This window comes from Dryobates pubescens, chromosome 6 (genome assembly GCF_014839835.1).
Source record: "Dryobates pubescens isolate bDryPub1 chromosome 6, bDryPub1.pri, whole genome shotgun sequence".
In the NCBI taxonomy this organism is placed as follows: Eukaryota; Metazoa; Chordata; class Aves; order Piciformes; family Picidae; genus Dryobates; species Dryobates pubescens.
This window is the reverse complement of record NC_071617.1, coordinates 8,556,319-8,580,056: the sequence shown is the minus strand read 5'-3', so window position 1 is coordinate 8,580,056 and position 23,738 is coordinate 8,556,319. Positions and strand designations below refer to the sequence as shown.

The 23,738-nt window shown below is 46.4% G+C and overlaps 1 protein-coding gene across 1 annotated transcript in view; it reads left to right on the top strand.

Annotated features, from left to right (window-relative positions):
• The first annotated feature begins 6,314 nt into the window (after positions 1-6,314).
• The window catches only part of GABRR1 (gamma-aminobutyric acid type A receptor subunit rho1), a 44,202-nt gene continuing 26,778 nt past the window's right edge, over positions 6,315-23,738 (top strand). Inside the window, exon 1 of the mRNA XM_054162577.1 lies at positions 6,315-6,490. Coding sequence (XP_054018552.1) covers positions 6,369-6,490 — 122 coding nt within the window. The 5' untranslated portion in view covers positions 6,315-6,368. The remainder of the gene's footprint in view (positions 6,491-23,738) is intronic.

Genomic DNA, 23,738 nt, shown 5'->3' with positions numbered 1-23,738 from the left:
CATGTGAACGTTCTCTGATGTGGTGTAATAAGCAAAGGGTGCAAGAGAGGCCAGAGAGGAGCAGAGGCAAAAACCCCAAACACAGTAACAGAGCCCAAAAGCTGTTTGTGTTGAAATCCTTAGACAGAATAAACTGCTGCAATTCCTACCCTGGTGCACACTCCTGCCAGCTCATACATTGATCTTTAGCAATGAAAAGTAAAATCTTCCTGTTTGGGTATTTCCCCTGCCCCACTCTTGTCAGCAGCTGCTGGTCTTTGCTCTCCACAAACACAGCACACCGAGTTCCAGATTGGAAGAGTGTATTTGCCTCTTGGGCCTGCAGAGGAAAGATTATCTTCTTTCCCTTTCTGTGTGGGCTCCTTTAGTTTTAATCATCCCAGTGTAAACACATGTATTAACACTTCCCTCATCCTCTCAACTTCTTGAAGAGTTTCATTTAGAGTATATACAGAATACAGAAATAACCAGATTGGAAAAGACCTCAGAGATCATCATGCCCAACCTATCACCCAACACCATCTAATCAACTAAACCATGGCATTAAGTGCCTCATCCAGTCTCTTTTTAAACACTTTCAGGGATGGTGACTCCACCACCTCCCTGGGCAGCACATTCCAATGGCCAATCACTCTTTCTGTGAAGAGTTTCTTCCTCACATCCAGCCTAAACCTTCCCTGACACAGCTTGAGACTGTGTCTTCTTGTTCTGGTGCTGGTTGCCTGGGAGAAGAGACTAACCCCCACCTGGCTACAACCTCCTTTCAGGTAGTTCTAGACAGCAATAAGGTCTCCCCTGAGCTTCATCTTCTGCAGGCTAAGCAACCTCAGCTCCCTCAGCCTCTCCTCATAGGGCTGTGTTGCAGACCCCTCACCAGCTTTGTTGCCCTTCTCTGGACATGTTCAAGTCATACAAAGAGCAGAGCTACAAGCACTATGAAGGGCCATCAGCTCTGCTGGTAGTGAGTCAGTCACTTCTCCCCACATTGTTCAAATTCTATTCATTACTAATGACCTCCTCAGAGATAGTTCCACATCCCATGCCCAGTAAATGTGAAGGATGTAGGTGACATATTTCAACTTACAGAGCACGGATATCCTGTGAATGTCCGGGTCCTGGTTTTGCTGGGACAGACTCCCAGGCCAGCCATGGGCTGCAGGCCATCAGCAGTTCTGAGTCAGCCAGGACAGCTGACTGGAGTTGGCTCACAGGTGTATCCCAGACCATGAGCATCACACCCTGCCGAGAGGGGACATTTGCTGAGGAAAGGGGAGCCACCTGCTCAGGCTTGGGCTTTTGAGGACTGCTTTCCTGTTTAGTGTGACTGCTGCACCATTGCTGGGCTGAGTATCACTTTTCATATCTTTTATTGGCGTTGGCATCAGTTTGGCTATTGCATTAAATCTATTTTTATTTCAAACTCTGTCTTTTGTCTTTTCCTGATCCCCTGGTCTCTGCAGTCCCAAAGAAAGGAAATATACTTGTTAAAGAGGGACATGAGTAATGGACTTCTGATTATGCAGTTAACCTGAGGCAGTGTGGTCTGGGCATCAGGTAGTGAGGTGGATGAGAACTGGTTGAAGGAAAAAAGTCAGAGAGTTGTGGTCAATGGGAGACAGTCTGGCTGGAGGCCTGTGTCTAGTGGAGTCCCTCAGGGGTCAGTACTGGGACCAGTACTATTCAATATATTCATCAATGACCTGGATGAGGACACAGAGTGCACTGTCTGCAAGTTTGCTGATGACAGCAAACTGAGAGCAGTGGCTGACACAGCAGAGGGTTGTGCTGCCATTCAGTGAGACTTAGGCTGAGAGTTGGGCAGGGAGAAATTGAATGAAATTTAACAAGGGCAAGTGTAGAGTCTTGCACCTGGGAAAGAACAACCCCATGGATCAGTATAGGTTGGGGACTGACCTGCTGGAGAGCAGTGAAAAGGAAAAGGCCCTGGGGGTCCTAGTGGGTGGAAGGTTGACTGTGAGCCAGCAATGTGCTCTTGTGGCCAAGATGACCAATGCCATTCTGGGGTGGATTAGGAGGGCTGTGGTTAGTAGGTTGAGAGAGGTTCTCTTCCCTCTCTACTCTGCCCTGATGAGGCTGCATCTGGAATATTGTGTCCAGTTCTGGGCCACTCAGTTCAAGAAGGACCTCAGGGAACTGCTTGACAGAGTCTGACCACACCTGTGCAGAGCCACAGAAATGATGAAGGGAGTGGAACATCTTCCTTATGAGGAGAGGCTGAGGGAGCTGGGGCTCTTTTGCTTGGAGAGGAGGAGACTAAGGGGTGACCTCATTAATGTTTCTGAATATGTAAAGGATGAGTGCCAAGAGGATGGAGCCAGGCTCTGCTGGGTGAAGCCAAATGACAGCACAAGGGGCAATGTGTGGAAGCTGAGGCATAGGAAGCTCCATGGAAACATGAGGAAAACTTTTTTCCCTGTGAGGGTGACAGAACACTGGAACAGGCTGCCCAGGGGGGTTGTGGAGTCTTCTTCTCTGGAGATACTCAAAACCCACCTGGATGCATTCCTGTGTGATCTGGTCTAGGTGATCCTGCTCTGGCAGTGGGGTTGGACCAGATGACCTTTGGAGGTCCCTAACGTTCTGTGCTTCTGTAATGTTTTGGAGACAGATAGATGGGCAAATAGTGATCATAATTTGGTCAAATGGAAAAAGTGTATCTTTGAGGGGCTCCAAACTCATTTATTTAACAAATTTCAATAACAGGGTTGGGCCAAGCAGAATCAAGTGTTTACTTTTGTGACGTTTCTTATCATCTGTTCGTAATGAAAACACAGGAAATACAGGATTAAAGTTCCCAGCAGCCTGGGAAAATTGCATTTAGGTGGCCTCAGGAACTAAATAAAAGCTCAGCATCCTATTGATGAGGCTGCAGTCAGCTCACAACTAGTCTGCAAAGTGTAAAAACAGAGGAGCTGGTTGAAAATACTGTTCAGTGCAAATTATTCATGCTTTTCTTGTGTGGTATCCAGAGGATTTCTAACTACTGAAAGAAAACGCAGCTCTATCTTTAGTCCCTAGTTGGTCTCCTGGAGAAAGCAGGCAAAATTAACTCCACTCAAGCTCAAGATTCAACAAAATTTGAAGACAATAACAAGTGTATCTTGTTATTTGTTTTTCCTTTCATTTTTTTTTTCACCATGAAGGCACAGCCATTCCTGGATGCTTGAATTTTTCACATTGTTTCTAATTCTGATATGCCAACTTTCCACTTCCCCCCCCACCCTGAGAAAATCAGAAAGAAATAGTTCTGTAAGAAACCTTGAGAAGTAATACAGTCTAACCCTTGATCCTAAGATATAACTGTCTTAATTACTTCTAATGATAATTGCAAACTCTTGCTGCGTAATTACTGCAATGCTTCCCTGTCCTCAGTGTTAGAAAAGATTCCTATTATCTAGTCTAGTATCTAACCTTGTTTTTCCATTACTAATCTCTCAGGCTGTTACTCTTTGTTTAGACTAGACAAGACTAGAATAAACCAGGTTGGAAGAGACCTTCAAGATCATCATGTCCAACCCATCATCCAACACTATCTAATCAACTAAACCATGGCACCAAGCACCCCATCCAGTCTCTTCCTAAACACCTCCAGTGATGGCAACTCCACCACCTCCCCAGGCAGCACATTCCAATGGGCAATCACTCCCCCTATGAAGAATTTCTTCCTAACAGCCAGTCTAAACCTCCCCTGGCACAGCTTGGGACTGTGTCCTCTTGCTCTGGTGCTGGTTGCCTGGGAGAAGAGACCAACCCCCATCTGGCTACAACCTCCCTTCAGGTAGTTGTAGAGAGCAATAAGGTCTCCCCTGAGCCTCCTCTTCTCCAGGCTAAGCAACCCCAGCTCCCTCAGCCTCTCCTCATAATGCTTGTGCTCCAAACCCATCCCCAGCTTTGTTGCCCTTCTCTGGACACGTTCCAGCCTGTTGGCCTGTCAGGGGAAGAAGTGAAGTTTCATCAACATGTTTGTTCTTTAGGACCCCATGTCTATAGAATAGAATAGAATTAACCAGGTTGGAAAAGAACTTTCAGATCATCGACTCCAACCTATCACCCAACACCATCTAATCAACTAAACCATGGCACCAAGCACCCCATCCAGTCTCTTGCTAAACACCTCCAGTGATAGTGACTCTACCACCTCCCTGGGCAGCCCATTCCAATGGCCATTCACTCTATCTATGAGGAACTTCTTCCTAACATCCAGCCTAAAAAAATAATTGCTGCTTTGGTGCATAAACAAGGGACTAGATTTCTTTTTAAGGTGTATAAAGGAATAAAAATGCATTTCAAAGAGAAGAAAAAGTTCCTTTGAAAGACATCATAAACGACCCCTGATACAGATTATTGCAAAGACTGAGAAGAGTATATCTGCTGTCACCAGAGGTGAAAGGAACAGCTTTCTAAGGTACTCTTTATTTTCCTGGAGGAGATGTGAATCAGTGGAAACTGAATGCAGGTAATTATCAAAGATAAGATGAGTACAAATTCTTTGAACAGAAAGAGTGATTAACCACTGCCACAAACTGCTGGTGACTGCTCACCTCTTGAAGCCAGAGTGACTCTGTGCAGGAAATGTTTTAGCCCAGCAAATCATTAAATTGAATCTTGGTTGATGGAATGGAATTTCAGTGGCTTTTGATGTGTTTTCCTGTAGGGTCCTGAGGCAGCGTTAATGAAGTCAATAAAGGCATGGCAGCTCAGGTCAGGTTAGAAATGTGGTCCTCAGGGATTTCAGAAAGGACTTTCATGGACAGAGATGGGCAACTTGACAAATGGCTCTGAAATAGAAATCCATGGGTAACAGGCAGAGGAAGAAGAACCTTGTCAGCAAAGAATGGAATAGAATTAACCAGGTTGGAAGAGACCTTCGGGAGCATCGAGTCCAACCTATCACCCAACACCACCTAATCAACTAAACCATGGCACCAAGCACCCCATCCAGTCTCTTCCTAAATACCTCACAAGACTGGTGGTGTCTGCAGACCACAGGGCCATGCCTCCATGATAGGGCACAGGTGGGACCAAAGTTGTAAGGCCTTTGGGGGGGTGGGGTGCAGAGGAGAGGAAACACAGAGTCTTGGGTTATGCAGAGAGGAGGTGAGCTCCAAAGAGATGGGCAATGTGTTTGGCTCCATCACAGATTTCTGCCCATGCTGGTTTATTTTCTTTATGAGCATCAATGAGGATTTGACCCAAGGAAGATTGGCCCCTTCCCTGGAGATATTCAAGGTGAGGCTTGACAAGGCCCTGGGCAGCCTGGTCTAGTTTGGGATGTCCCTGCTGACTGAGGGAAGGATGGACTGGATGACCTTTGGAGGGTCCTTCCAGCCTGGACCATTCTATGACTCTATAGTTTTGTCAACCACATGGGACCTAGCACACCGGCCCCCAGAGCTCTCCTGCAGCTGCTCTGCTGTCATGTAGAAATCCACACAGGACCAAAATACTGCTTGCAGAATTGAACAGCAACTAGCATTTTTTTCCTGGAAACTGACACATGTTTATTAGGATAGGATAGGATAGGATAGGATAGGATAGGATAGGATAGGATAGGATAGGATAGGATAGGATAGGATAGGATAGGATAGACCAGACCAGGTTGGAAGAGACCTTCAAGATCATCGCGTCCAACCTATCATCCAACACCACCTAATCAACTAAACCATGCAACCAAGCACCCTAATCAAGTCTCCTCCTGAACACCTCCAGTGATGGTGACTCCACCACCTCCTCGGGCAGCCCATTCCAATGGGCAATCACTCTCTCTGTGTAAAACTTCCTCCTAACCTCCAGCCTAAACCTCCCCCGGCACAGCCTGAGACTGCGTCCTCTTGTTCTGGTACTGGTTGCTTAGTGCTTCTCAATCTATTGCAATGCCTGCAACAAACACCACTGCTATTCAGATAAGTTTGGTGATTAAAGAATGACTAATAACACCTGCCTGACCAGCTGCACTATTTTGGTTGACCAGGCAGAAATACATCTCTCTCTCTAGAGAGAGAGACATCCCATATATGCCATATCCCACAGGTACTTGAAAAGGATTCAATTTAAACCAATTAATGAAATATCCTGTTGGGACCCCAATATAATTGTTCTCTGAGACGATGTGAATTCAACCCTGCTAGAAAATCCCTGCCAGCTGACGTAGAGGGATTTATAGGTTTAGTGGAAATTGCTTTCCCCACTGTCCAGATTAAATACTGCAGGATGATTTTTTGTATGAGTAAACATCCTTCCAGTAACGATCAGACCGATAATGTCTTAAAAAGAGGAACATTTGGATTTCCTCCTTCTTCTTCTTCTTCTTGCATGGACTATTTCTGGATACAGAAGCGTCAGGTAACATGTTGACTGTCCCAAAAATGCATTTTAGCATCTTCCTCCTGTTGTGGGGATGGGTTTTGTGCACTGAATGCAGAGTCCACCGACAAGGAAAAGAAATACATGAGGTATACAAAAAAGGCAGGTGAGTCTCACTGTTGTTTTTATATCTATCTATCCATCCATCTATCCATCCATCTATCCATCTATCTATCTATCTATCTATCTCTCTATCTACACACATATACATTCAAATAGCTACAGTCTGGACAAATGCAATGTTTCAGCTGCAGATGCAATGGCTAATAGATAATTAGAGTTTGCAGTTGCAGATTGTGATTTCTCAGTCGAAAGTATTTTGTGTTGTTGGTTGGTTGTTTGGGGTTTTTTTTTTTGCCAATGAATAAGTTTTAATGCATTTTCAACAGTAAAAAAAAAAAAAATCATTGCTTTCCCCCCAGAAAAGAAAAAAAAAAAAGGGTGGGGGGTGGGGGGTGAGGTATCCCAGAGTTTGAAAGGGAGCAATAAAAAAGAAGCCTTTGCTTTCATTTCTCGTGGTTAAAATCTGGTAGAATATTCACCTGAAAATCAGGAGGAAATTTAGGTCCATGGGGACTGTTGCATTGGCTGCAGATCAGATTGTCTCGAGAGCTCAGATGAAAGCATTCAGAATTTATTTCATTGATCCTAAACCAGCTGTTTTAGAGAGCTTTTGAGAGGCAAATGTGAGTCTCTGCACACTCCAAGAGTGAGGGATCAGAGGAAGCTGAAAAGGCATTCGCTGTATTGAATTAAGACACTAAAAATGATCTAAAGTGCTGGCTATCCTCCTCTTCCTCTTGCAAAAAGACTGGGGAATATTTTTCTTCCACTCTCTTGGAGACAGCTATTTTAGGAGTTGTTTTTTGTTGTGGAAGCTGTTTTGTTACAACTGAGTTGTGTTTCCTTATCTTCTATTTAGGGAATGTTTGGGACTTTGCATGAGGAATTTTATACTCTGGCTCAGAATTGGAGGGGAAAAAGAATCCTTTGAGGCTTTTTGAAGAGTATAGATGACACTTTTGTGTACAAATGTTGTGTACTTCTGCTTGAGACAGAGTGAATCTATGTGATTTCTGCTTTGCTTTAGCCACTGTAATGACTTTTCTGTAATGACTATCAGTATCATAGAGTGTATGGGGATGGAAATGCAGGAATCTCACAGCCCTGAGGAATTCAATCCACTCCTATTAGCCTTCATGAAAAATGACTGAGAGGTGGAAGGGTTGCAAGGTTCAGTGGGGTTTTTGGTTTGTTTATCTTCTGGTAGCAAGTCAGGGCTACGCTACAGTGTGACTGCAGTGTCCTGGCTGGCACTTGGGAGCCCATGAGCCATTTTATACATAGGAAATAGCTTTGGCAGTGACGTCGCCTTCGTGGAGGTATAACTGCCAAAATGGATGCAGTGGCTTTGCTTATGATCAGACCCCAGGGGATGTGTTACCAGAGACAGTACTAATGCAAGACAGCCACAAACCCTCTGATTTTGCTGGGGCTTCATGACAGCGGCAGTGGAGGTGACATGCTGGCTGTGGCAAAATAGAGGAATGAGCAGCTTGTGGCTGTTCAGTCTGGAGAAGAGAAAGTTCCAAGGAGACCTTATTGTGTCCTTCCAGTATCTGAAGGGGGCCTGCAAGAAAGCTGGTGAGGGACTTTTTAGGGTCTCAGGTAATGACAGGACTAGGGGGAATGGAACAAAAATAGAAATGGGTCTATTCAGATTGGATGTTAGGAAGAAATTCTTCACCATGAGGGTGGTGAAACACTGGAACAGGCTGCCCAGGAAGGTGGTGGAAGCCTCATCCCTGGAATTTTTTAAGGCCAGGCTGGATGTGACTCTGAGCAACCTGATCTAGTGTGAGGTGCTTGTGCCAGGAGAAGCCCATCAGAAAGCCCTGAAGAGTCACAGCTCTGAGAAGCAGGATTCACTGCACTCCCAGTGTGCCTGTGCTGGCCTGGGAGGTCATCTCTGCCCTACTTCTGCCTCAGTAGAGCAGTACTGATGCTGAACAGGCTGATAGTGAGAGCGTGGCAAAGCTGGCATGTGACTGCAGATAAGTCCACCAGCAGCTTGGTGCCTAGTTCAGTGCTCACTTTCCCCTTTGATGAGACAGGCTGTGAGAGACAAACAGTTTTAGCAGACTTACAATTTGTAAGGTAAGAAAGGGTGATTATGGTCATCTGTCTGGTTTCCCCCTAAGCACAAACAGTGCAGCCTTCTGCATGAATTGTACACTGAGCCCCCAGTTTATGATAATTGCCTGCAGTGTCAGAGCAGGACTGCAAGTCTTGTTTAATATCAGCTTCCATTTGCCTCTGTGCTACTTTGTATTCAATAAGGTATGTCAGATACAGAATCAGTCAGGTTGGAAGAGCCCTCCAAGACCATCAAGTCCAACTGATGACCCAAGCCTAACTACTCAACTGGACCATGGCACTAAATGCCTCATCCAGTCTTTTCTTAAACACCTCCAGGGATGCTGACCCCACCACCTCCCTGGGCAGCCCATTCCAAGGGGCAATCACTCTCTCTGTGAAGAACTTCTTTATGAGATCAAGCCTAAACTTCCCCCTGCACGGCTTGAGACTCTGTCCTCTTGTTCTGTTGCTGGTTGCCTGGGAGAAGAGACCAACCCCCACCTGGCTACAACCTCCCTTCAGGTAGCTGTAGACAGCAATATGGTCTCCCATGAGCCTCCTCTTCTCCATCCAGCTATTTACAGGTGGATCAAGCCCCTTTTCCATCTCTACTTGGGTATAGTCAGAAGTGAGGTGTCCCTGCCCATGGCAGGGGGGTTGGAACTAGATGATCCTTGTGGTCCCTTCCAACCCTGACTGATTCTATGATATGATTCTGTTAAGTTTGTATTTTTCAATGTAGAACACTTCCCAAGCTTTCACTTGGTCATTTGCTTGTTTTCCTCTGACCCTTCAATGCTTGGTCAGGATGAGACGCAATATTTGTACAGTCCTCATATAGGTGCTCTGTATACAGAGCTACTTCTGGTGGCCTGCTGGGATTGTGGTCATGATCTCCATTGCATCCCTGCAGTGGGAAATCATGTTTGACTAAGATGAGCAGGTATCTCTGTATGACAAGACACCTCTTCTTAAAGGTGCAGCCAGTCCTCTTTGCTCTTATGTGTGGGTTCCTATACATTAAGATGCTGGCCATATAAACCAGTTTTGAAGTAGGTACAGTTCCTTTGTGTTTCAGTCAATGCTTTTTTCCATGGCAGATTTAGGTCCTGGAAGAAAAACAGAGCAAGGAAGGGATGCCATACAGTGTCAGAAAAAGCTTGCAGTGAAGATAGCTCTTGAACATTTTGTTACTGGCCTGCTTCCCCTCCCTTTAACAATCACCCCTAAATACCTGTTATGCAGAAGTGTTACAGTGATTTGCTTTATTGGTCCTCTCTGAGCAATGTTATCTCTTGCTCTACAAGACTTGTGGTAAGGACCAGAATGGAAATCCATCACTTAGCTGCAGCCTTTACCTTCTAAAGAGAGCCACAAGCCTCAGTGCAGATTGATGAGGAAGTCTATTTGGAGTGGAAAAGGCTGGCTCCAAGCCACCACAGGATGCTCAGGGGGGCTTAATTTGCATCCATGGGCTCCCTAGCCTCCAGAAGTCCTTCAGGGGCACCAGACCATCTGCTTGCCTTACCACCAGGGCTCAGTGCCAGCCACCGGTGTTGGCAGGCAGTGCAGGCACCTGCAGTAGAGAACTGCCACCTTGGGTGTGCTGCCAGCATCCTGCTGGCCCTGGCAGACATGTCCAACTTTGGTCCTGATTGCCATGGTGCAGCTGATGGAGGCAATACACAGGCTTTTAGCTTCCTTCTATGCACGGTGCTGCTCTGCAAGTGTTAGTTTCTTCCAAGGAGACTCACTTGCTCTGAACTCTGCTTTCAAATTAAAACTAGACATTTGCTCTGCAATTTTCAGTCCCTGGGCTTGTCCTTCCACCTTCTCAAATCCAACTCAGCCTTGCACTCCTGCTGGAACGGTGGATGGTGTGAATGGGGAGGGTGGAGGGGGAGCCTGCAGGGTCAGACACCTTTCCCGTCACAATTTTCGGCACCGCAGGTACCCCAAGGCAGCCATTCCAGCCCCAGGCAAAAGAGCCTTGAAGAAGGGTGAGCAGATAGGCACGGGTTTTCCCAGGAGAGTTCACACACCACATGACAGGTGCATGACAGGAATTCTGCAAAAGGTCCCAAATAATTCCTTGAATAAAGCTGGTGAGGTTTTGGGGGCATGGGGCATTGTGTGACAAGCAAATGTCAAAGAAGTGCAGGTCCAAGTATGCAGGCAGTCACAGCAAAAGCAGCAAAGTAGATAGCTTTGTGGAATGGGACCTGTTACAGAGCCCTCCCATATTGTAATTCACTGTAAAAACGTTTCTGTGCCTGTCAAAGATTCCACTACTTATTTTTGCTAATCTCCAGGACAAATCACCTCAAAGGAATTTAACTTCAAAGAGCAGCAGTGTAAAAATAAAACCTTTCTCACCTTGCAGACCTGTTCACAGTTTGCAGTCAGCCCTGTGCAAATCCTGCAGGGTTTGCAAGGCTTTATACTCCTGTTAAAGCCATGGTGCCAAAACCCCTGCAGAAGGGAGCTGAGATCTGGAGCACCAACAAGAGGGATGTGTGCTGTTCTCCCAGCTGCTCAGGCTCTTGGAAAGCCACCAGGCTGCATGGTGGTCACTGGAAGTATACAAAGGGTCAGTAAAGGTCACAACAAAAGGGCCAAAGCTTGTGTTGCTAATTAGACTTGCAGAATCTGCTAGAGAGGATGAGCAATAGGAAAAGAACAAGCCTGGAGCTGAGCCCAGGTTGCTCTGCCAGAGCTAACTGCTGTGAAAGAAATCTCTTTTAGCACTAAAATCTCCCTGGACAGTACTACAACCACCTTTCAGACAAACAACTCTCAGCATAAGAGATTTCACTGTACAAGATCTATGGATCATGTTTGTTTAATCTTAGCTAGGAGATTTGTTTCCTGTTCTTAGTGATGTCCCTACCATTCCCTGGCCATGTAATAATCATTTTGCTTCACTCTGGTCTCCAAATAGCAAATCATTTTCTGTCCTCTACAGCTCCCTGGCCATGTGTCTGTCAGTGAGAGCTCTCTTTTACAGCAGTTGAATGACATCCTCTACAATAAGCCCTTGGGGTTGTTGTCACAGAGTCTCTCTCATGGCCCAAGATCTTTCTCTTTATGACATTTTCAGATGTTATTGCAATTAGTGATCCTCTTCCTAAGTCATAGGATACACCCTGCATCATTATGGCCATGATTCCTTTCTGGTCCTTTCTCAAAGGCTTGGCATCACAGTTATCTTTCCTTGCTTTTGTTGAATCTGGGTTAGACTTCTGTATTGCCAGCTCCTCCATACCTTGGCCACACTGTGTGAGAGCTGTCTGCACACTGTAAACCACACACAGCTGTCCTGGTACCCTCACCATGGCTGTCTCTTACACACTCTTACACTGTTTTCTTGCCCTCTTAATGCTTTCTCTGGACTTAGAAATTCATCCTTAACAGGACTTCTTCCTTTACCTCCCAGCAGTCCTTAAGCCATTTTCTCTTGTCCTGGAGTTTTACTCTTGTATCTTATCTTCAGGATTGACCCTGAAAGCATTTATTTGCATGAACAAAGCTCACTAATGCAAGCTGCCTTTAGATCAGATCTTCAAAGTGCATGATAAGCCTGTAAAATGCCCACTGAAAGCACTACCCTGAGGAGCATGTTATCAGCAGGGAACCAGATCCAGTGGAGCACTGAGCAACCCTGGCTCCCAAGGCACTGCTTTTTAGCATCAGCAGTTTGCATTGTGGCTTCACACCATTTTGACCAGCAGTGCTGGGCCTGAGGAGAGCAGCAAGAGACCCAGTGTGGACTTGAGGACAATGCAACCAGAGTTTCTTCACCTCTCCTGTGGTTTACTTGTCTTTCCCTTTCCTCCTTTCACCTTCATTTCTTTCCCTCCTTTCCTTTTCCTCCTTTCTTTCCCCTCCTTTCTTTCCCCTCCTTTCTTTCCCCTCCTTTCTTTCCCCTCCTTTCCTTTCCCTCCTTTCCTTTCCCTCCTTTCCTTTCCCTCCTTTCCTTTCCCTCCTTTCCTTTCCCTCCTTTCCTTTCCCTCCTTTCCTTTCCCTCCTTTCCTTTCCCTCCTTTCCTTTCCCTCCTTTCCTTTCCCTCCTTTCCTTTCCCTCCTTTCCTTTCCCTCCTTTCCTTTCCCTCCTTTCCTTTCCCTCCTTTCCTTTCCCTCCTTTCCTTTCCCTCCTTTCCTTTCCCTCCTTTCCTTTCCCTCCTTTTCTTTCCCTCCTTTCCTTTCCCTCCTTTTCCTTCCCTACTTCAACATTCTACCTCTTCTCCAACTCTGCTGTATTTCTTTCCTTGTCCCTGACTTTCTCTGCTCTCCACTTGCTTCATTTATTCGCTCCTAGGCCCATCTCTTGCCCCTGTCATACAGCTCTGGCTCTGCCAAGTTTCCCCCTGTTCCCTTACTGTACTATTACTAATTATTCTGTAATTTCCCTTTACTGCTGCCTATGTTACCTCTTCTTCCACTGCTCAGAAATCCTTTTCTTCTGTCCCATAGTGCTCATCTTCATTAATTTATTTTTCCTTATTACTTTGCTATTTTTTCTCATTTGCCTTTCCCATTCTGTTATTCATTTGAGTAACTTCAATCCTGCATGGCAACTTGTCTTGGAAATCCTGTGCCAGAAGCATCCTCTCTGCTTATCACTGCAAAAGATGATGCTTTGAAAACTATGTTCTCTACTTTCATCATTATCACTAGACTCCTTTCATCCTGTCTAGGACTTGTTTTGGGACTGCGCTTCACATACCTACCTATTTTTATCCAGGTGATTCATGGCAGAGCTTAATCTCTACTGGTACTTCTATAGAGGCATCCCTGCCCACGGTGGGGAGGTTGGAGTAGAAGATCTCTAAGGTCCCTTCCAAGCTAACCCATTCTGTGATTCTATGTACTATGCCACTTTACTGGGCCACTCAATGATAAAATCTCCAGTCAAGGTTGCCACCATGTAACCTGCTCAGCATGAAGAACTTCATATTGTTTTCTAGCCCATCATTTCTCCAGTGTGTTTTATGAGCTGATACGAGGAGAAATAAAACCCAAACTCAAACTCAAGGCAGGTTCCTCCCTTCTGAGTACATATAAATTGGTTGTTGTTTGTTTGATTTCTGATTCTGAGGCTGTATTCACATCTAAAATGTTCCTGCTGGTCTTCTGAAAACTGCCTAGTCACTTTCCAAACTCCCTTGTGTTTTCAGCACTTGCAGCTTTCATGAGAGTCAGTGTCAGTGTGATGACATGCTGTGTTTGTGTCCTTCCCTTTCCAATTTCTTCTGCTTGTTATGTGTTGTGGAAAACCACCACTGGATTCCTGCTCACTTTCACCACACCACCCCTGATTTTGTATCCTTGCACTGTAGCACTTGGCTATTGTCTCCTTTCTCATCCAGAGAGCCCTGGCCAGGTTGCCTGGAAGTTCTCCCCACCTCTGAGCTCTCTCCCTCCTCTTGCTCTCTTCTATTTTTTTCCCAGCTACTGGCATTGGATATGTGAGATGTGGACATGCCTTGGTGTTGCTGATATCATTGCAATGCTTGCTGTTTTGTTTGCTGCTCTGGTCCCAGTAACATTTAACCTCCTGTTCACCTCAGCTCTGGTGAGGCCACAACTTGAGTATTGTGTCCAGTTTTGGGCACCTCAGTACAAAAGAGATGTGGAGGTGCTGGAGCCAGTGCAGAGGAGGGCAACGAAATGGGGAAGGGCCTGGAGAATAAATCTAATGAAGAGTGACTGAGGGAGCTGGGGCTGTTTGGTTTGGAAAAGAGAAGGTTGAGGGGAGACCTCATTGCTCTTTACAACTACTTGAAAGGATATTGTGGAGAGGCTGGTGCTGGTCTCTTCTCACAGGTAATTAGTAATTACGTAATTAGTACAATTAGGTAATTAGAACAAGAGGGAATGGCCTCAAGCTGTGACTGGGCAGGTTTAGACTGGACATTTGGAAAATTCATGGCAAGAGTGGTCAGGCATTGGAATGTGCTGCCCAGGGAGGTGGTGGAGTCACCAGCCCTGGATGTGTTTGAAGGTTGTTTGGATGTGGTGCTTGGGGCTATGGTTTAGGGGTGAACCTTGCAGAGTAGGGTTATCATTTGGACTTGGTGATCCTGAGGGTCTTTTCCAACCTGAATGTTTCTGTGATTCTGATTTTGTGATCCTCTTGGGCACTGTGGAGCATCAAGCTGATGTTTACCAGGAAATAGGCACAATTACACTGAGACGTCCTTCCTAAGCAGTAGCAGCTGGTTTGGAGTCCATCACTCTTACTATTGTTTCTGAAGGTACAAGGGGAAATTGTGAAAATACAAAGTACAAAACAAAGCAGACTTTTCTGGATTGACTGTTTGTTCTGAAGGCACTGGTGTTTGAGTTGATTATCTCTGGAGGTCCCTTCCAACCTTTAACACACTGTGATTCTGTGATCACGAGATCCATTTTAATTCTCCACCCATATTTCTGTTTTTGCCTGCCTGGAACAGTTACATATCCTCAGTAAATATCACTGGCACTAATTATTCTTTTATCCACAACAATTTCTAAAGCTATTGAACAACAGTGATCCTATCATAGATTTCCATGGGACTGTACTGAAAACCTCCCTTCTCGATGAAAACTGTGTCATCTTCACAGGGTCACAGGATGTTAGGGATTGGAAGGGACCTCTGGAGATCGTCGAGTCCAAGCCCCCTGCCAGAACAGGACCATAGAATGTAGCACAGGCCACACAGGAACACATCCAGATGGGTCTTGAAGGTCTCCAGAGAAGGAGACTCCACAACCTCTCTGGGCAGCCTGTTCCAGTGCTCTGTGACCCTCACAGTGAAGAAGTTCCTCCTCAGGTTGAGGTGGAACCTGCTGTGCTGTAGTTTATATCCATTACCCCTTGTCCTATCACAGGGTGCAAGTGAGAGAGGCTCCCTCTTGACACCCAGCCCTCAGATACTTATGAACTTTTTTCAGATCCCCTCTCAGTCTTCTCTTCTCCAGACTAAAAAGCCCCAGGGCTCTCAGCCTTTCTTCATAAGGCAGTGCTCCAGTCCCTTCATCCTCTTTGTAGCCCTCCACTGGACTCTCTCAAGTAGATCCCTGTCCCTTCTGAACTGAGGAGCTCAGACCTGGATGTAACATTCCAGGTGAGGTCTCACCAGGGCAGAGTAGAGGGAGAGGAGCACCTCCTTGGATCTGCTGGACACACTTCTCGTAATACACCTCAGGATCCCATTGGCCTTCTTGGCCACAAGGGCACATTGCTGACCCATGGACAACTTGTTGTCCACCAGGACTCCCAGGTCGTTCACAAGGATGCTTTCCAGCAAATCACCTCCTAACCTGTACTGGGGCAGTTTATTATTCCTCCCCAGATGCAAGACTCTGCATTTATCCTTGTTGAAACCCATTTAGTTCCTCTCTGCCCAGTTCTCAGTCTGTCCAGGTCTCACCGAATGGCTGCACAGCCTTTCAGGTGTCTCAGCCAAGACTCCCAGTTTGGTATCATCAGCAAACTTGCTGAGCAGACTCTGTCTGTCCCCTCATCAATGTCATTGATGAAGATGTTGAACAGAATTGGACTCAGCACTGATCCTTGGGGAACTCCACTAGTTACAGCTCTCCAGCTGGACTTGGCTCCATTTTCCACCACTCTTTGGACTCTCTTTTGTAACCAGTTCCTAATCCGTCTCACTGTTATCCCACACTTCCTGAGCTTCCTCACAAGGATGTTATGGGAGACAGTGTCTAAAGCCTTACTAAGGTCAAGGTAGACTACATCCACTGGTCTCCCTCCATCTACCCATTCAGTTAAAACAGCACAGGAGGCTATCTGATTAGTCAAGCATGATTTCCCTTTGGTAAATTTGATTTCCCTTTGGATGTCAGGAGGAAGTTCTACACAGAGAGAGTGATTGCCCATTGGAATGGGCTGCCTGGGGAGGTGATGGAGTCACCATCATTGGAGGTGTTCAGGAGGAGACTTGATAGGGTGCTTGGTGCCATGATTTAGTTGATTAGGTGGGTTGGATTGGTTGATGGGTTGGATGCAATGATCTTGAAGGTCTCTTCCAACCTGGTCTATTCTATTCTATTCTATCCTATCCTATCCTATCCTATCCTATCCTATCCTATCCTATCCTATCCTATCCTATCCTATCCTAAATCCATGCTGACTACTCCTGATCATCTTCTTCTCTTCCAAGTGCCAAGATGACCTCCAGAATGAGCTGCTCCATCATTTTTCCAGGGATAGAGGTGAGGCTCACTGGTCTGTAGTTTCCTGGAACCTCTTTCTTGCCCTTTCTGAAGACTGGAGTGGCACTGGCTTTCCTCCAGTCCTCAGCACCTCTCCAGATTGCCCCAATTGTGCAAAAATGATGGAGAGTGGTAGAGAGACAACATCAGGCAGTTCTCTCAGCACTCTTGGATGCATCTCATCAGGGCCCATGGACTTGTGAATATCCAATTTGTGCAACTGATCCCTTACCCAGGCTTCATTGACTAGTGAAGAGTCTTCCCTCCTCCAGTCTTCTCCTTCATCCAGGGTCTGGAATTCATAGGGGAGTTCAGTCTTAGGAGTAAAGACTGAAGCAAAGGCAGCATTCAGTAACTCTGCCTTCTCTGCATCCTCAGTTATCAGGGCTGCCTCCTTGTTCAGCAGTGGGCCCACACTTTCCCTATTCTTCCTTTTCCTACTGATATATTTGAAGAAGCCCTTCTTGTTCTCTTTAACTTCCTTTGCCAGTTTTAGTTCCAAGAGGGCTTTGGCCTTCCTTGTTGCCTTCCTACAAGCCCTGACAGTTATTCTATAGTTCTCCCAAGTGACAAGTCCCTTCTTCCATGAACTGTAAGTATCATTCTTCCATGAGATTGCCTTCAGAAACTCCTTGCTCATCCATGAAGGTCCCCTGGCACGTCTACCCCGTTTTTTACTCAAGGGAACACACTTGTCCTGGGCTTGAAGGAAGTGGCATTTAAAAACTGGCCAACTTTCATGGGCTCCTTTACCCTCCAGAGCCTTAGCCCAGGATTCCTGTAAGTATATCTCTGAAGTGCACAAAGTTATCCCTGCAGAAACCCAGGGCTTTAATCCTACTTATAGCCCTGCTTCTACCCTGTATAATACTAAACTCCACCATGTCAATGATCGTTGTTGCCAAGGCTTGTTCCCAACCTTGATGTCCCCAACCAGTCCTCCTCTATTAGTTAATGCAAGGTCCAGCAGTGCACCTCTCCTTGTTGGCTCCCTCACCACCTGTATCAAGAAGTTATCATTGACACACTGCAAGAGCCTTTTGGACTAGCTGTGCCTGGCTGCGTGAGTTTGCCAGCAAATATGAGGGTGATTGAAGTCACCCATGAGTATCAAGGAGTGTGTACTAGAGGCTGCCTCCAGTTGACAGTAGCAGGCCTTATCAACATCTTCTACTTGATTTGGTCATCTATATTAAACACCCACAGCAGTTTCACCTCCCTTTCCACATCCCTTAAGTCTTACCCACAAGCTTTCCACCTGTTCTATGTCCCCCCCCTGGATAGAACTTGACACATTCCTGTTGCTCTCTCACACAGAGAGCAACCCCAACTGCCTTGCCTTGTTGGTCTATCTTTCCATAGCCATCCATGACAACACTCCAGTCATGGGAGCAGTCCCACTATGTTTCAGAGGTTCCAATTATATCACAGGCATGCAGCCTAAGGCAGATCTCCAGTCCCTCCTGCTCAATCCCCATGCTCCATGCTTTGATATTTAAGCATTTCAGAGAGGGATTTAATCCATTAGTTTTCACTCTTTCTGTCTGACCACTCCTGGCCACCTCCATGGCCACCAACCTAGCAGTGAGCCCTGCATGTACTGATGTTTCTTCGTTGGCTGCTGTTACCACATGAGCCCCTGGCTCAGCTCTGTGAAACTTAGACTGTGTTGCTCTGTCCCCAGCATGCTGCATGGCAACAGGTCAAAGGCTCTTACTAGTCCCCCATCCCTCCCATCCTGGTGTGTCACCCTTCAGCTTATCACATGAAGGCCTGGGAATGCTGGGAGGCTTCTGGGTATGCTGTGAGGGACTCTCTATGCTTTGGGATCCTTTTTGTCACTGTGCTTGTAGCTCTCTGTAAAACACTCATTGCTTTTCCATTTAAAGTTTCCATCACTTCTGCAATCCATTTGTCTGAGTCTCCTTTTTTTTTCCTGCCCCAGTGGGAGGCAAGGGAGGATCTGCCTCAACAAGGGAGGATCTGCCTCAACCTGGGACAATTCCAAAGGCTCTTTTCACCAGCCCCTCTCTGGGCAGCTGTTGTCTGGTTGAGGAGCAAAGGTGATTTTATCTTTGTGCATTCACATCAAGAGAGAGAGGATTCAGTCTCTTACGGTCACCTGCCCCAGCAGGTGCTGCTTGCTGTGTTCGAGTGGGAGCTCTCTGGAGGAGTTGGAGTCTCACAGTTCTTCCTGGTTTCTCCACATTTACATTTCCCCACAGTTGCCCCTAGCTACATCACCTTCCTGAGCAGGCATATGAGAAGACGACCCTGCCGGTCCTCCCTGTCTCTTCGAGTCACACTTATCTACAAGGTTGTTCACTTTCTAGGCAAGTGTGTCAGAAAAGTCAAACTGCCTCTCACTCTTATTTGATCTGTACTATAGCTTGTGTCTGCTATTGGTGGGTTTTACTACATTTATAACTGATTTGTCCAGTGGAGCAGCCTGTATCTCCTTGGAGTCCACTTGGAGCTCTTTATCCAAAAAAATCATAGAATCAATAAGATTGGAAAAGACCCCAGAGAGCATCAAGTCCAACCTGTCACCCAACACCTCAGGACTACTAAACCACAGCCTCATGTGCCACGTCCAATCCCTTTTTGAACACCTCCAGGGATGGTGACTCCACCACCTCCCTGGGCAGCACATTCCAATGGCCAATAACTCTTTCTGTGAAGAACTTTCTCCTCACCTCAAGCCTAAACTTCCCTTGTCACAGCTTGAGAGCGTGTCCTCTTGTTCTGGTGCTGGTTGCCTGGGAGAAGAGACCAACCCCCACCTGGCTACAATCTCCCTTCAGGCAGTTGTAGAGAGCAATGAGGTCTCCCCTGAGCCTCCTCTTCTCCAGGCTAAACAGCCCCAGCTCCCTCAGTCTCTCCTCGTAGGGCTTGTGCTCGAGGCCTCTCCCCAGCCTCGTTGCCCTTCTCTGGACACAGTCAAGAGTCTCCAATGGAAAGTTGTCATCTGCGACCACAGGCTGAGGGAGTTGGGGTTGTTCGGTTCGGGGAAGGGGGCTTACAAGAAAGCTGATGAAGGACTTTTTACAGTGTCAGGGAGTGATAGGACTAGTGGGAATGGATCCAAGCTAGAGGAGGGGAGATTTAGATTAGACATCAGGAAGAAGTTCTTCACCATAAGGGTGGTGAGACACTGGAACAGGTTGCCCAGAGAGGTGGTAGAAGCCTCGTCCCTGGATGTTGTTAGAGCCAGGTTGGATTGGGCTCTGGGCAACCTGATCTAGTGGAGGCTGTCCCTGCCGTGGTAGGGGACTTGGAACAAGATGATCCTTGAGGTTGTAGCCAGGTGGGGGTTGGTCTCTTCTCCCAGGCAGCCAGCACCAGAAGAAGAGGACACAGTCTCAGGCTGTGCCAGGGGAGGTTTAGGCTGGAGGTGAGGAAGAAATTCTTCCCAGCAAGAGAGATTGGCCATTGGGATGTGCTGCCCAGGGAGGTGGTGGAGTCACCATCACTGGAGGTGTTCACAAAAGGCTTGGATGTGGCACTTGGAGCCATGGTTTAGTTGTCATGAGGTGTTGGGTGATAGGTTGGACTTGATGATCTCTGAGGTCTTTTCCACCCTTATTAATTCTATGATTCTGATTCTTGGGGTCCCTTCTGCCCTGACAATTCTGTGACACCCAGGACAATTTAAATGCTGCTTCAACAGTTTCTTACTTGGCTTTCTTCTGGGTAGAAGCCTGGTGACTTGTTACCATTCAGTCAGTTCACTTTAAATCTGTCTCTGTTCCTGTGTCAATATGAAAACTTAATACAGCCTCAACAACCAGAATTGTTGCAACTCCTTAACTACTGATACTTGTGATTGCCCTTATAAAGGCAAAGTGCTTCCACTGCTGTAAGGAACAAAGACAAGTGTAGCACTGATAATTACTTAGTTCTTCCCCAGTCTGCATTTGTACAAGTATTTCTTTATACTCCACACATTTTTCTTGTATGGTCTTTTATTGAAATTCACCTGAATGATAGCAGACCTTTAACCCAAACATGTTGAGGCTGCTTTGAATTCCAACCCTGGAATGTGTTCTCTTTTGAGCATGCTGTCATGCATGAGTTTTATAGTTCTGTCATCTGCATTGCTATTGAAAATACTGACTATTAATTTCCAGGATGAAATCTCTGGGATGTCACTTAACATCTCTTGAGAGCAAACTAATGGCTGGCAGCTACTCTATCCATGGTCTTTCAGCCATGCTCAAAGTCACAGTTTCATTTCGACTGTTGTCTCCCAGCTTTAGTAATGAAATGTAAAGAAAAACCTCACTCAGATCTGCTTTTCCTCCTGCTTACATTAAGGTGGGCAGCTAGGGTGTCAGAATGGATGTTAGTCTGGTTTGGCCTCAATTACTGCAAAAATTCACATTGAGTGATCTTTGTCATCTCCTTACTCCTTGGAGAGAGGGGGAGTGGTGGGGCAGAAAACCAGACCATGAGTTTGTCCCAGTTTCTTTCCACATGTCAAAACTCCTACATCCTTCTTTTGTTCTCTGCTTAAAACCAAGGTTTGTGTTTACCTTCACCATCTCTCAAGGGCATCACCTGTCTGCAAGGAGCTCTTGGAGGTACCTGCTGACAAAGAGTGTAACAGCTGCTACTCTGAGTGCTCCTGGGAAAGTGCCATCAACCTCTGTTGACCAAAACACCTCAAATTTATCTAAACATTTCTTAACATCTCCTCCCCTCATCTGTGCTGTGCTAACATCTGCTTGGAAGTCAACTTTTCCTTGAAGACAGGGGCAGATAGGAAACCTTTCAGCGTATTCTCCATTGCCCCATTAGCTGCTCTCCTTCCTTTCATGTATTTCATCAAAAGCAGTGCTCTTTCCTCATTTCTTCTCATGGATTTAACCACTTACAATAGCAATGTGTCACCTTTCTTCACCATCTTTAAACCTCCTAATTGCAAGGACACATGACCCAACATGATTACAAGCAAAAAGGGCTTGCCAATGCCAAGGTGAAAAATATGTTTCATGGTTAATTTTGCTCAGTTTTCAGTGGCTTGTTTGCAGCTCACAGCTTTAACACTCCCAATCTGAGTACAAATTAGTGAGTTTCCATCCTATCTTATCCTTGGGAATTAGCACGTTACACAGTGGATTGTTTCTGTTGCTAGGTAAGAGCAGCTTCTTCCCCTTCCAAGTTTGCTTTCTTCTCACTCAGGTGCCTGGTGGGTTTTATCCCCATTCAGCTGTGTCACTTCTCCTCCTTCTGCAAATCACTTGTCTGGGTTCTCAGCTACCTCTCAGTCCTACCCAGACCTGTTGCACCATGACCTGTCCATCAGCATCTCCTGCTTGTTGAGAAGGTCTTCCCAATTAATTTGCAAGTCATGGGGGAAGTGTCTGTGAACCTCCTGCCCCAAGACCTCTTTCCTTCCTTTAGGACACAGCCTGGGACATTCTTCAGCTTGGTGAGGCTAATGCATCTCCAGGGGCCAGGTAGCATCTGTGTCCTGCCCCACCTTGTGGTGAGGAGAAGGTCCCTCCTCATGCAGGACTGTCTGTGCCCACACAATGATGAGGCACTGTTTGAACCCGATGTCTCCTCTCTGCTCCTTCTGACATCTTTCCCTCTGGCCCTACCCAGTGTTTTCCTTCACTCCTCATCTCTGCCTATTCAGCCTCATTTTCCCCCGGTCTCACCTAATGTTCTCTGTTGTAGACCAAAGATCTCTTTGCCTTTGCCCCACTTTTTCTCTGCAGGAACCTTCCATATGTTTGTACATACAATTCTCAGCCTCTCCTTGACTCTCCCCAATTTCTTGACCCTACACCCACCACCTGGCTTCTGCTTTTAGCATGATGATGATGTGGTATGAACCCAAGTCAGCAACTGATCATAAAGCAGAAGGAAAAACCAAACCCTTGTCAACCAATGAGTTACAAGCCTTTAATAAGATCTTCACACTTCTCACAGCTCTTTAGTAATACCTTTGCCATTCCCCTGTCCTCTTTGACAAGACCTTGTTGTCTGCATGGAACTTGGCTACCTCTGTTGCTCTCTCCTGGTCTATCTGTCTCAAACAGTGCTTTGTCACAGCCTTGCCCAGCTATAATTCTATGGGCAAACCGAGGAGAAGGTGTCTTCTGCCATTCCCTCTCCCAGCATGGCATGAAGACTGTGCAGCAGAGTGGGTGCTGGACAGGAGGCACTGAACAAACTACCCACCATGTCCACCCAAGGACAGGGAGCCCAGCCCACGCACCATGGCATATCTGGCAGGGATGAACGAGTTTTAGTCACCTTCCAGTTAAAAGTCCTGCTGAAAACTGTCTCAGCAAGCTCCACATCCTCACTTACCTTCCATCATTGATGGGAGAGGCTGTGGATCGACTGCATCACAGCAGCAAGCTGCAGAGCTTGTATCTGACAAAATTGTGTGGTGGTTTCAGAGGGTAGTGGGGGGAGTCCACAGTCTCTGCACCAGAGGAATGGAGGCATCACACAGATGTTAGTGTAGATATAAGATGAGCCAACAGGAAACAGCTGCCCAGAGAAGGGATGGGGAAAAGAGCCTCTGAAATTGTCCCAGGTTGAGGCAGATCCTCTCTTGCCTCCCACCAGGGCAGAAAAACCCAAACAGATTGCAGAAGTGATGGAAAGTTTGAATGGAAAAGCAGTGAGTGTTTTACAGAGAGCTGCAAGCTCAGTGACAAAAGAGGTGCACCCCATGTGGCAGCAACAAGAGGCACCCAGCCCAAACTGCCACACCAGATTCATAGGGTCTTTCCTTAATCCAAGGGGTGAGATCCTTGAGGAGCAGTGCTGGTGGGTTTGGCAGATTGGGCACAACACTAAATTTATTATCATATTTCATTAAAAGCCTGCCACAGTCTGTTCTCTCCACCCCTTATGGTATTCTTAGGTCTCCAAAGAGGATGGCAGATCAGAGAAGAGACGTCAGAAAATAGATCCTGGCTCAGGAAATATTGTTGAAATATGGCTGTAGCATAATCTGTCTCCCTTCTTCAT